We start from the raw sequence: 12,792 nt of genomic DNA on the forward strand, positions 1-12,792 counted from the left end.
GAACTGGGAGGCATTTTTCAGCGAACTGTTTGAAGCAATTAACATTGACTGGAACAACAATGACTTTTCTTCCTGTAAAAATCTGTCTGCAATTTGGGGAAGGCTATTCTGTGCTAAGTCAGCCTATCTACAGTAGCCTAGCCATTTGTGCAATTAATGCTAATTTCCTGATTTGTGATTAAAATGGTTAAGAAGACCATTAAAAGACCACTAAATAATTTGGCTTGGCCTCCTTTTTTTCTTTTCGCCCAGGAGTGTAGGCTATATGCCAATAATGACAGCAGTCTACCTAAAGGATTTTTCGTTAAATTCCAGTTAGATCCTGAGAGAAGCGCACGAGCAGCCCACTGTTGCTATGGTTACCTCCTCATATGGACCCTTTGGCGAGTATCTGTATACCACGTACGCGTTCCTTTGCGAACGTTTGTGGTTATTGAAACGTTTAAAACCCCTGTTAGAATCAACTTATCTGTAATACAATATATGAAACATTCATTTTAAGAAATCAAACAGCTTTGTGTCAATAATTCCTGTAGCCTATTGATTAAAACAGCTCTGAATGAATTGGTTGTGTGGCTGATTCGTGTTTGTGTTCTCCGGGTTTTCTCACTCTAAACTGCATCAACATTTTACCAACACATTTAGACAGTCTTGGCTCTGCTGCCGCCTTTGGTGTTCCCAGATGGAGGGAAAGAGCAATGTTGAGAGGCTAATGAGTGTGACTTCCTCACGTGGTCGAGCACGAGCATTTGCGCCAGAGTCAGTCAACACAGAGAGGACGAATAGCACAGGGATAAAACTACAGTTCCGATCGTGAGGCCAATGATGAGTATCATGCTGCACGTTGTAAATCGTCATTGCTAAAAATATGCACGGCTGACAAGGTGTGGTGCTTTCTGGAGAGTCGAGATTATTATTAAGGTTTTGACGGGTCACCATTTTAAAGCGAACAGTAGGCAAATAACGAAAATAATGTTCTTATTGCATAAATATTATTTATTTATTTATCACTAGAAATAAATATTAGCGAAAGTTACTGCAATAGTTTTTGGCAAGCCTACCATTCAATACCACCCACGGGCTTTGAACATCGAATACTATTATTTGAACTTTATAGTAGCAGGTAAACAATGTAAATAGGCCACCACCCTACAAAAAAGTACTGTGACAGACAGTACCAAGCTAATAATATAGCAGGCCTACTGAAATTCATTATCTATTCTAAAAACTTGGTACGTTACGCATTCAGCACTTAATGCGTTTATCATTCAGTACCAGAATCAGAATGAGCTTTATTGCCAATGTTTACACAGACAGGGGATTTGTCTTGGTGAAAGAAGCTTCCAGTGCACAGACAGAATGACAGCGATAAGACATAGATAATAAAAGTAAAATGTGTATATGTGAATAAAAGTGAATACAAATAAATAGACAAAATAGACAATATTTATGCAAGGAAAAAATAATAATAATAAAAAATTGATGCCTTAAATTAAGTTTAATCAACTTGGATGTTTAAGTCATTTCAACTTTACTTTAAAAACTATTGGAATGGAATCTATAACTCATAAAAAAGTTGAAAATGGCTTAACTTATGTTTTTACATTGCTTTAACTTATCAAAATATGTTGTCATAACTTATTGATCATTATATTGTTTTACAGTGTAGGCTAGATGTGGTACAGTAAATAGGCTAAATATGATACAAATGGTAGGTTACAGATCCATGGCTTTGCTATGATACCATCATAGGCCTGCATGTTCATGACTTAATAAAAGCCAAAATCATGATACAACATTTTAAACTGCAGCTAAATCTTTAATTCTGCTGTATTCAAATGCAGTTGGGATCATGCTCAATCAGTTATGGCTTTACACATTTCAGTTGGGCGTGATATAACTTCAAACTAAAATATAACTGTACAATTTTTTAAGATAACTTCAAAATTGTACTCAAAATAACTCAATGTTAATTCATACTTTGCATTATGGCACAGCCTAAACTCGAAGTTCACACAAAAACAATGTTATTGATATAAGAGTTAGACTATTAGCTGGTATCAGGTCAGTTTATTTTTTGTATCTAGTAGCACTGATCAAGATACAACAGACCTGCTGGTCGGAATATGGTACACCGGTACGTTCCATGTGAGTGGTGTGTGCGCGCGCGGGCACGGTGCGCGGACGTAGTGGCTTTGCATGTGAACTCAGCGACTTGTCAAACTGGTGTCTTTGCTGTGAGACGCGGGAGTCTGCGTGCGCAGCTTTAAGTCCACTCATGCGATTTAGTGGTGCGCGCGCCCGGTCTCATGGTGTTTGGTGCAGTAACGTGATGTGCAAACGTGACGAAAACGGCATCATCTCGCCTTTGCAGTGACACTGTTATTATCCTATCTTCGTGATATATACTACACAACCACCACAAATATTGAGAAAATTGCCATAAACCTATATGGTTCAAAAATAGAAGCAACAGGCGTGGTCAGTTCACTACATCAGGCAACTGCTCTTCGCCACACCTATGAATCATCTGTTTATGTTTTCCACTTGCTGCGTTGTTTGTCACGTGCAGTGTCACGCAGTGTTGTTATACAGGTGAGAATGATTAATCATACCTGCAATAATGCGCCCGAAAGATTCACGTGAATGCAACAAGTGGCTCGTGCAGTGCCATAAGTGAAGTTACGGATGCGACTCAGCTTATTGCTGCGAAATGGTCTATTTTTAAGTAGCACGATTTTATTCTAAGACACGTGCCTCCCGGAGCCCCGAAAAGAGGATAATGGCCTTCCAAAAGCTGGTCAGTTTTTCCCTAGGGAGACGCTCTATCTGGGACACAGTGAGAACTTATTTTGGGGGTGAATCGTTGTTTTTGAAAATAAACTTAAAATAGCCTCAAAAGCTGAAAAAGCACAGGAAGTGCCAAAATAAATCTTCTAAATGCGACTTTAGAAATTATGATCGATCGTAAACGTGGTGAGCACAAGTTAATAATTAGGCTATAGTATGTATACATTATATAGATAATGTGTGTGAGAGTAGTTTACCCTACTTACCTAAAACTCAAAGGTTTAAAACCGTAATTGTCCGTATATGTCCATATGTGTCCACATTTAATAGGTCTCCAGTTAAAAAGTTATTCCAGCGTGCCACTCTGTTCCCAGTGTCACCTTCAGTACCTGTTTGAACAGAAACAGAAGTGCGTAAAAGCATATTTTGCGCACAGAAAGCATGTCGCCAAAAACAATATAATCATCTCAGATTTCATGTTTTGACAATTATGAAAATAAATACATTTGTCACGATAATATTAGGTCCCTTTTCTGATATTTCTATGTGTGACAGAGGCAAAAAAAAAAGTATCCAGTAAGAAAACTGCAGTCCTCTGCACATAACCAGATCCTGGGGCCCTCCTCATATGAGGCATTTTTCCACTTTCTACTTCTGTATAGATGTCCCGGATATACTGTATCTTTATTAACTCTATAGTCTTTGCTTATATGGAATATAGCAATCAAAATACTTTTCAACAATCAATATACTGATAACTCAAAATACTTTTTTTTTGCATGGGTAGTAACACCGAGGAATTCTCGTATGCCAAATATTAAGATAACATGAAACGTTTAAAAAAAAGTTATAAATGCAGTTGAGTAGCTTTGTCAGAGTGTAGTTTTATTTTGGGAAACTTTTACTTCACTACATTCCAAAGCATGTCGTACTTTTTACTGCACTGCATTTAACATAGTTCCTCGTTATTTCGAAATGAAGAAATCACCCCCTCCGAAAAGCAAGAGCCGAATTCCTGAATGCGTTGATTCTTTCCATTATTTTCTGGTTGGTTCTCACATCACACTGAACTATTCATTTGACATGTCTGGATTTGAATGTCTACTAAGTTTTGGTAATAAAATAAAAGTTTGCCTATTTGCAGATCAATACAAATTAAATGTCTGCACTAATCTTTATTAGTGTTGACTAATGCTGGCTAAATAAATTATAAACATTGTTAATTGATCAGTATGTAATACAAGTACATTAATAGCCTACTCTTACTGGAGTAATAATCTCTGTACTTTTACTGATGTGTATTTCATCCAACACTGATATTTTGTCATGAATTATTGCATTGTCTGAGTAGTGGGAGCAAAGATCTTGAGACAGACAAGAGACTGACACATTCTTAAAAAAAAAAAAAAAAGAATAAAAAAAAAGTACAAGAAGTTTAAATCCCTTAAACTGAAACCTTCTCCTTATACAAAAACACTTTCACGCGTAAAACGCAAGCAGAAACAGAAATACAAACAATTCCTCTTGACATCAGGCGATTTCAAACTCTTTAACTTGAGGCAGGCACGTGCGCTGGGAGTTTTAAAAATCGTACCGAAATGTTTTCTGGAGAAAGTGTGTCACTGGGCCACGAGGTTTTCGCCAAGGTCACATGGACACATTTCGAGCCTCGTGCAGCGGCGGTGAAGTGGGTGCGCCTGCGCTCGTCTCATCCAAGCATGCTCCTTAGAACGAGGCAGTCTAAGCAAAACCGGGCCGACTTGACAGAACAGTTCAGAGCGACACAGATAGGGCGAGTGACAGGACAGGCGCAGGCTTATGATATATTTTCATTAAATGATCCACGTTTCACTGATGTCTTTGCGCAGCCTTTAACATCTTTTATCAGCATATAGCAGACGCGCACCTATTTTATGCGATTTAAGGAAAGTCATTATTGGCAGTTATGACTTTATCGTAAAGAAGAACTGAGAAGAAAAACAGAAGTGCATCTAAAGAGAGTGCATCTCCACTCTGGGTATCGCATTGGAGATTGTCAAAAACTTGCATGACTTTACTGGACCTCAACATGACGACAGCAGTAGACACAAACAACACAGGTAAGACTCTCTGGATGCTTTAAGAATCAGTCTTGTTGATCAGTCTGCTTCATCGACTTGTATCACCTCTCTGCTTGATCATTATCAATTTGCATGTTCATAAATGTGTTGCATTATACGCACACGCACCATTGACTGTTGGACAAACGGTCCACAAACTAAATGTAGGCTATAATCATTGCTTGGTGCGGTGAAACGTCACAGCTATCTATAGGCTATAATATTCCTTTCTGCCGGACTTGACAAGGAATTGACGCAGGGCTCGCCATATTATCTCGTTTTTAGATTGCATGGTTCTGAAACAAATAATCACGAAGGAATGTTTAATGACATGAAACATATTTCGTATGTGTAGATATTTCATTATTCCTTGATAAAAGTATCCTTCATATGTGTGAGACGACTGTGTAGATATGCGTAATTTCTAGCGTGAGAAAAGTTATAGAATATATATAGATAGAATGTAAATGCCAGACGAAGGCAAGGACATCTCGGGTTAAGACACGGTGTTCTCGTGAATTTCGGGGAACTAGGTCATCATAACTGAAAAGTCAGGTGTACGGACATCCCTGTGATGCAGGCGAGCGTCGAATATCCTCACTCGATTCACATGGACCGCCGAGCCTAGCCATGTGCTTTTTGTTTTCATTCTTCTCTCTCCGCCTACAGCTATTGGTAAGCGTAGTCGCTCATTACATAATTCCGCCTTGCGATGCGTGTCTGCCCTCCAAGAGCGAACTCGTGTGTGACGCTGCAGTGTGAGCCATGTGCGCGCTGCGATTGGCCCGAAGAGTGAGACGCGGGGGTGGGCATCACGTTAACAACGTGTTCACTTCAAAACTGGGACATGAAATTGATCCAGTTTAACGTAACAGTTTCCCCCCCTTTCCTCTGACATGAATACGTCACAAAATATCCCCGTGACTGCCCATTTCCTCGAATTAGCCTAGTGTTTAAACATCTTTATTAGATTTATATTTGATTATTAACAGAATAGTATGGCTAACTTTTGTTTATGATACAACAAAGAGGAAAATGTGTTGGCATATTTTTTAATTGGTTTTATATGTCGCTATGATTCGGATGTTTCGTCACTAATCCAGATTAATTGAATCCAGCATTGAAAATGCTGATAAACGTCTGACCGCAATTTCTTATTACAGTTCTGGAATGCTTGATTGTGATTGGTCAGTCGTTCATTCAGAAGTCAAATATTCATTGATAATGACTGTTGCCCACAGCAACACTGTTTATGTATATGCTTATCCTACATAGCTGTGCTTGCGTTCATTTTCTCGTATGATCCCCAGTAAACCAGTAATAACTGTTTATATATCACAAATAGCAACTATTTATAATTCATCTCTGTGTTGGAAGGGGTAAGTGGGGGGAAATTCCGGTTCGAATCTCGCTCTCACCCTTTACCTGTCGTAAATTCACTGCAACGCCCATTTTTGAGCTTAAGAGACAAATATAATGAACCCAATGTAAACACTGACAGCAGTATTAATGAAGAGCAAAAAAAGCTTGCTCATTGCATGTAGGCGTGAATGAATGGTGAAGCGTTTAAAAAAGCGGCGCTGGTGTGGTGTGTTTTGAGAGGCGTGCCTAATGAACGGAGTCTCGTTGAAGGGCTGTCCTTGTGTGGCGCACGTGGAGGGGAGGCGTGCTCCCTCAATGATACGCCTGAACAGCTCACACGCGCCCCTGTTGTGCTTACACAAGTATTTCCTTTGACAGGCGTTTAGGAAAGTCTTAAGTGTTTTGATTCAAAAACAATTAGGAGCCAGAGGAAGCACGTTTTTGAACATAAGCAGGGTGAAGATCCAAAACCACTGTTGCCATGTAACTATAACAGAAACATCCACAATGAACTCACTAAGTTAAAGTCTAAAACAGTCCAGTGGATCTAATCTAATCTAATTTGTGACAGGAGCGTTTCCATGTTGTTGCGCCACCTGACACAGTGACTTGTTGAACTTTTGTGCAAGTGCACACTTGTTATGTAACTTATAATTGGTTTGCCTTTGACATTTAAAATACTGTAAAGATTAAACTTGCAAAACACCTTGATATCCATAACTTCACACTAAAATAAGAGCACTTTACGGAGTGCTTAACTCTTGCATTGTCAATACAAGATCTTGACCAAAAATTGATGCACCTCTTTCTGGAAATAAATGTGATGTTATTTCCATCAAGAGGTGCATACATTTTTGGTCAAGATCTAGCATTGAAAATGCAAGAGTCAAGCACTCTGTAAAGTCTCCACCAGCACGTCCCAAAGACCATTCTTTCACAGTTTGAACCTGATGAATCTTGACATCGTCATCATGGAATATGGACATGATGTGTCTTCCTACATGTGGTTTCCTAAAATGTAGTTTCCATCAAGTGCAGTGATTTGGTGTGCAGGAGGAAACAGTAAAACATGAGCGATGGAACTGAGTTTAACTTCAGGGGACCAAAGGTTAGGAAAGGCAGGAAGTATTGGACTCTAGGGAATAGTATACAAGGCAATGCCAATGTGTAAACTCTAACACACTGCACAGTTCTTCAAGAGCAAAGTAGACTAATCTTATCTGATTTGAGCTGATAATTTAAACTAATGAGCAGGATATAAGTCGAACAAAAACAGAGTTGTAAATGTTATTTATCAATGCACATGTCTGGGCATGTGCAACCAACACATCATGCAGAGTTGTGCATTTGATGCACAGAAATGTCATGAGTCAAATGTGGCTGGCTCACATGGTTTACTGGTGCCAGTGAAACTATAAACCACAAAAAAAGGCCCTCTGAGACACAAGCTCAGGAAAAAAGGGAGTGGCTGCTGGATTTTTTTAATGTCCCCATCCAGTTTACAAAAACAATTCCTAGAAAGTATTCCTATTTTCCACCAGGACAGATTGTCTCAGCTTCCTCATTTCCTCAGCACCATCTGTTTCAGTGAAACTCCATGTGTAATAGAGAGAAGTATTTATGGGAACATTTTTATGAGGATGTACCCACAAGACTGTTTTAGGGAGGAGAAAAAAATACCTGAGAACATTTTCAACTCCCTCTCGGTGGGCCTCTCTCACTTTTTGTTTTCGCACTGTGCAGCGAACAGGGAGCAATCTAGTAAGTGTGCTTTTCTTTTTCATCGCTAGGTGGGGTGATATCATACATCGGATCGTGTGGAGGCTCTCCCAACCGCACCAGTCCCGTGTCCATGTACAGTGAGAATTCCAACAGCAGCCTGCAGTCCTTTACACAACCGTGCTTTGGCTCTTCATTCCCACCATCCCCCAATGGATCCCATGATTCCTCACGGATGTACACCAGCAGCAGCAGCAGCAGCAGCAGCTCGAGTTCTGGATCAGGAGAGGAGGGAAGCTCATCATGCTCTGGTGGATCCCCAAGAGGCCGTGATGATGTTGGAGGTGCACGCAATTCACCCAACAAATCAGTTGCCACCCTTACTAGTAAGTGATAAGATCCATGCTTTACCTGATCAATAGACAGTATGGTATCCAGGAGAACGACTATAACATCTGACTTCTCTTCCAGAGCTGAATGGAATGGTATTGCTGTGCAAAGTGTGTGGCGATGTGGCTTCTGGTTTTCACTATGGGGTCCATGCCTGTGAGGGCTGCAAGGTAAGAAAATAGCATCTGTTTACATATACAAAACTTTAAGAAACATTGCACTTTTAATTAGAGCTTTTGTTTAAACAAAACATTTACATTATCTGCATGGTCCACAGGGATTCTTTCGACGCAGCATCCAGCAGAACATCCAGTACAAAAAGTGCCTGAAGAATGAAACTTGTACCATTATGAGGATCAACCGGAACCGGTGCCAGCAGTGCCGTTTCAAAAAGTGTCTGTCCGTGGGAATGTCCCGAGACGGTGAGTATCTAGACAACCAAGCTTGGAGAAATACAGAGAAACAATAACAGAAAAGTTTAGGGATGCACTGATATTAATTCTGACTGTTATTACATTTTTAAATGGGTGGAAATGAGCATAATATCCAATTTCAGCAGATATCGATAAATTTAAAACTCTAAAATATCGCCCAATATCAGATATAGTACCAATACTTCCTACATCCCTGGAAAGGTTTCTAAATAGAACATTGGAATACATACATCAATATTTTCTGTACTTTCTTTAACCCCTAGCTGTTCGTTTTGGTCGTATCCCAAAACGCGAGAAGCAGCGTATGCTGGCTGAGATGCAGAACGCCATGAACAACATGGTGAACAACCAGCTTCAGAATGAATTCCAGCTGGCGAGCATCACATCAAACACCCCCTGCTCTTCTTCGTCCCCATCCACCACTTCCTCATCTCCTTGCCCAGGCCTTACAGTGGGGCCGCAACCCCAGCCCCCCGCAGTGGCCGTAGAACCAACCTCATGCCCCCGGGCCCCAACAACCCCATCGGTGCAACCGGCTCAGAGCCCCCCACCTCTTACCTCTTCTCCACCACTGTGCTCCAGCCCAGGTGTAGACAAAACCATCGCCGCCATAACCCAGGCACACCGCGAGACCTTCGTCTACGCTCATGATAAGTTAGGTTCAGCGCTGCTGTCTCACAACGGCGAGCTGGACAACCGAAGCAGCAACCGCTGCATGGCTGGATACCACCTCAATGGCCACAACACCATCTACCACCATGATAATAATGTCGCTCATCATTGCAACAACTTTGAGGTGCCACAAGAAAAAGGCCTCCATTTTCAAGCTTCCCAAACACCTGGACAACATCAGCAGCACAATAACAACGGCCAGCGATCTCCAAACAGTAACCTCTACGCCGTAAGCCACAGTCAGGAGTTAAACAGCAGCTCACAGGGTCAGAACTGTCCGTGGAAAAAACGCAAGGAGATTCTGCTGGTAAGACCTTTGGTATTCTAACGATATGTTCTTCTTAGCACCAAGTAAAGAAGTCTTGGACTTTTGATTTTGACCGGATTTCTTTTTTCCAGGCTTGTCCAATGAACATGCATCCTTACTCGGACCCTAACAAAACACCTCAGGAAATTTGGGAAGACTTCTCTCTTAGCTTCACCCCAGCGGTGCGAGAGGTGGTGGAGTTCGCCAAACACATCCCAGGGTTTAGCACTCTATCCCAAAACGACCAGGTCACTTTGTTGAAGGCCGGAACATTTGAGGTAAGTCAATGGCATTTAATTTAAAACATCAGACTTTCGTCAAATATAAAAAAGGCCACAATGCCAAATTAGGTTTTACTAAGTATGTTTTATTTTTGAATCTCTCCTGCAGGTCCTCATGGTACGCTTCTCCTCGCTGTTTAACGTAAAAGAGAAGACTGTTACGTTCATCTCAGGCGCCACCTACAGATTGGAGGCCCTGAAAAGCATGGGCATGGGTGATTTGCTGGGAACCATGTTTGACTTCAGTGAGAAACTCAACGCATTAGAGCTCTCAGCAGAAGAACTGGGACTCTTCACTGCAGTGGTGCTGGTTTCTGCAGGTAGGTTGCATATTAGTGTTAAAGGGATAATTCACTCAAAAATTTAAATTCTGTCACCATTTACCCAACCTTACGTTGTTTCAAACAAATTAGACTTCACTTAATCTTATAATGAAAAATTAAGATATTTGTAATGAAACCTGAGAGGTTTCACTCCCTCTACTGGAAGTCCATGTAGAAGATCCAAAAAGGTCATGAAGGTGTTATAAAACTAATCCATAGTAATCAAGCTGTGAAGAGATATGATCACTTCATATGATGATTTATCTTTATTAAGTTTTGAAAGATTGTTTATACAATGAAAGTCAATGGTGCCCAAAACAACATCGGACCCCATTGTCTTTCACTGTATGAACATAAACACCGAGACGTTTTTAAAAACATCTTCCACAGAAGAAAGAAATGCATAAACGATGACAGAATTTTCATTTTGGGGTCAACCATCCCTTTCATGGCTTGACACTACATGTATATCATATAGTAAGTACGTTAGTTTGATCCACTACTTAATTTGGTCTCTCATCGTTTGTTTCTGTTGTACAGACCGTTCTGGGATTGAAAATGTGAATTCAGTGGAGATGCTTCAGGAAAGTCTAATCCGGGCTCTCCGAACCCTCGTCAGCAAGAGCGCCCCTTGCGACGCCTCCCGATTCACCAAGCTGCTGCTCAAACTTCCTGACCTGCGCACGCTGAATAACATGCACTCGGAGAAACTGCTCTCTTTCCGCATTGACGTCTGAGGTTGCAAACCACTGCCACGAGAATCCAGTTAAAGTGGGTCACTGCTGGTTGACTGCAAGACAAAAAAAAGGGTACAAACATTAGAACCCGTTCCAAGAGAACAAACCAGAAAACAAACCAATGCATTTGGCACTTAAAAACACTTGATGACACATTTGAAGGGATGCTTTGGTGTCTAATGGTCGGTCAGTAGCCTTTATGGCTAGCTAACCATATTTAGGGCAGTTAAAAAGGTCTTTGAGATGTCATTGCTTACTTGAAATGGGTGGTAATGATGAAGCAGACAAAAACACTCACATTCAGACTGCATCTGCATAGGAAACAAGTGCAAAATGTCTCTTGCAAGGCTTCACCAGCCAGGCCAGAAGGATCTCCAGGCCACTTCCAGAGAGGAGACGACAGCAGCAGATCAGAGCGTCTCCTCATACCCAGGCCTGGGTTCCTGCTACACCCACACTCAGAGATTAAATAATCATTTTAGCTATGATGCAAATGACAAGCTATATGGTATGAACCTTCATGCATATTCACATCCCTGTGACACTGTAAAATATTTGTAAATATGATATACATACTTTAAATGTTTTCAAATGTATAATATATATTTTTTTGTAAAGTTCACATGCTCAACGCAGATGATATATAAATATATGAGCACAGACATATAAGTAGGGTGAATGCATATTATAGAACTTCCGACATGTATTTCAATTGTCTTTTACTTCATAAAGCCATTTTATGAAACAAGAGTGCTGCGTGTTGTCTTTTTTCAAGAGGAAAAATCGAATTTGTGTCTTGGTTTACCTGTGTACTGAAAACGTTTATTGTAAAAAAAATAAAAAGGTATAAAAACAAATGAAATTATATAATATATAAATTATATCTACAGTATTTATATATAATATAAAGTATTATATATAGTATACTACTATACATACTAATAAGTTGCTTTTCAGTGTCAAGAGAGTAATACGCAGAATGTTTAATTTCTGTCCTCAATAGTAAATTTAAAGGCAGTGTCCTCTAGTGGGAGCTGGTGTGTGAACAAATATAGAAGACAGGAAATTATGCCACTTCTTTTCCATAAGTGCTGCAATTGAGTAGGACAGTAGAGTTCTCTGACAGTAGGTAATTCAATTAGTACAATATGCACTGTTCAAAAGTTTGGGGTTAGGACGAAAAAAAAAAAAAAATTATTCAGCAAGGATGCATTAAATTAATCAAAAGGGACAGTAAAGACATTTATAATGTTACAAAAGGTATAAATAATGGTATAATCAACAAAAATATTAAGCAGCACAACTGTTTTCAACATTAATTATAATAATATTTGTTTGAACACCAAATTATTTCTGAAGGATCTTGTGACACTGAAGAAGACTGGAGTAATGATGCTCAAAATTTAGGAATAAATTACATTTAAAAAAAATATTTTAAAATGTTATAATATTTCACAATATTACAGTCTTTACTGTATTTTTTATTAAATAAATTCCTCCTTGGTGAACATATGAGACTTGTGTTCAAACAGCAATTAAATAAATAATGGAATAACATTGAAAATATGAAATACTGGAAATTTACAACAATGAATGGGACATTTAATAATACTGCAACCCTAACAGACAATGGAATTAAAATAGCTAAAGCATCTAAAAGTTCTTGCAAATGGTTATT

General features: G+C 39.7%; 1 protein-coding gene across 1 annotated transcript; it reads left to right on the plus strand.

The window, feature by feature from the left end:
• Positions 1-4,510: 4,510 nt before the first annotated feature.
• On the plus strand, positions 4,511-11,864 carry nr1d1 (nuclear receptor subfamily 1, group d, member 1). Its single transcript, XM_082163990.1, has 8 exons — positions 4,511-4,889; positions 8,042-8,356; positions 8,442-8,530; positions 8,638-8,782; positions 9,058-9,773; positions 9,866-10,051; positions 10,164-10,374; positions 10,918-11,864. The coding sequence occupies exons 1-8, from the start codon at positions 4,838-4,840 to the stop codon at positions 11,112-11,114; spliced, it is 1,911 nt and encodes a 636-aa protein (XP_082020116.1). The 5' UTR covers positions 4,511-4,837; the 3' UTR covers positions 11,115-11,864.
• Positions 11,865-12,792: the final 928 nt, after the last annotated feature.

Source organism: Leuciscus leuciscus, assembly GCF_965113295.1.
Source record: "Leuciscus leuciscus genome assembly, chromosome: 1".
NCBI classification, from domain to species: Eukaryota; Metazoa; Chordata; class Actinopteri; order Cypriniformes; family Leuciscidae; genus Leuciscus; species Leuciscus leuciscus.

Excerpts from the sequence above, each read along its gene's own strand:
- nr1d1 (XM_082163990.1), top strand. The coding sequence starts at position 4,838 with ATGACTTTACTGGACCTCAACATGACGACAGCAGTAGACACAAACAAC. Across the intron at positions 8,783-9,057 it reads CGTGGGAATGTCCCGAGACG|CTGTTCGTTTTGGTCGTATC; the intron begins GTGAGTATCTAG and ends TTTAACCCCTAG. Across the intron at positions 9,774-9,865 it reads AACGCAAGGAGATTCTGCTG|GCTTGTCCAATGAACATGCA; the intron begins GTAAGACCTTTG and ends TCTTTTTTCCAG.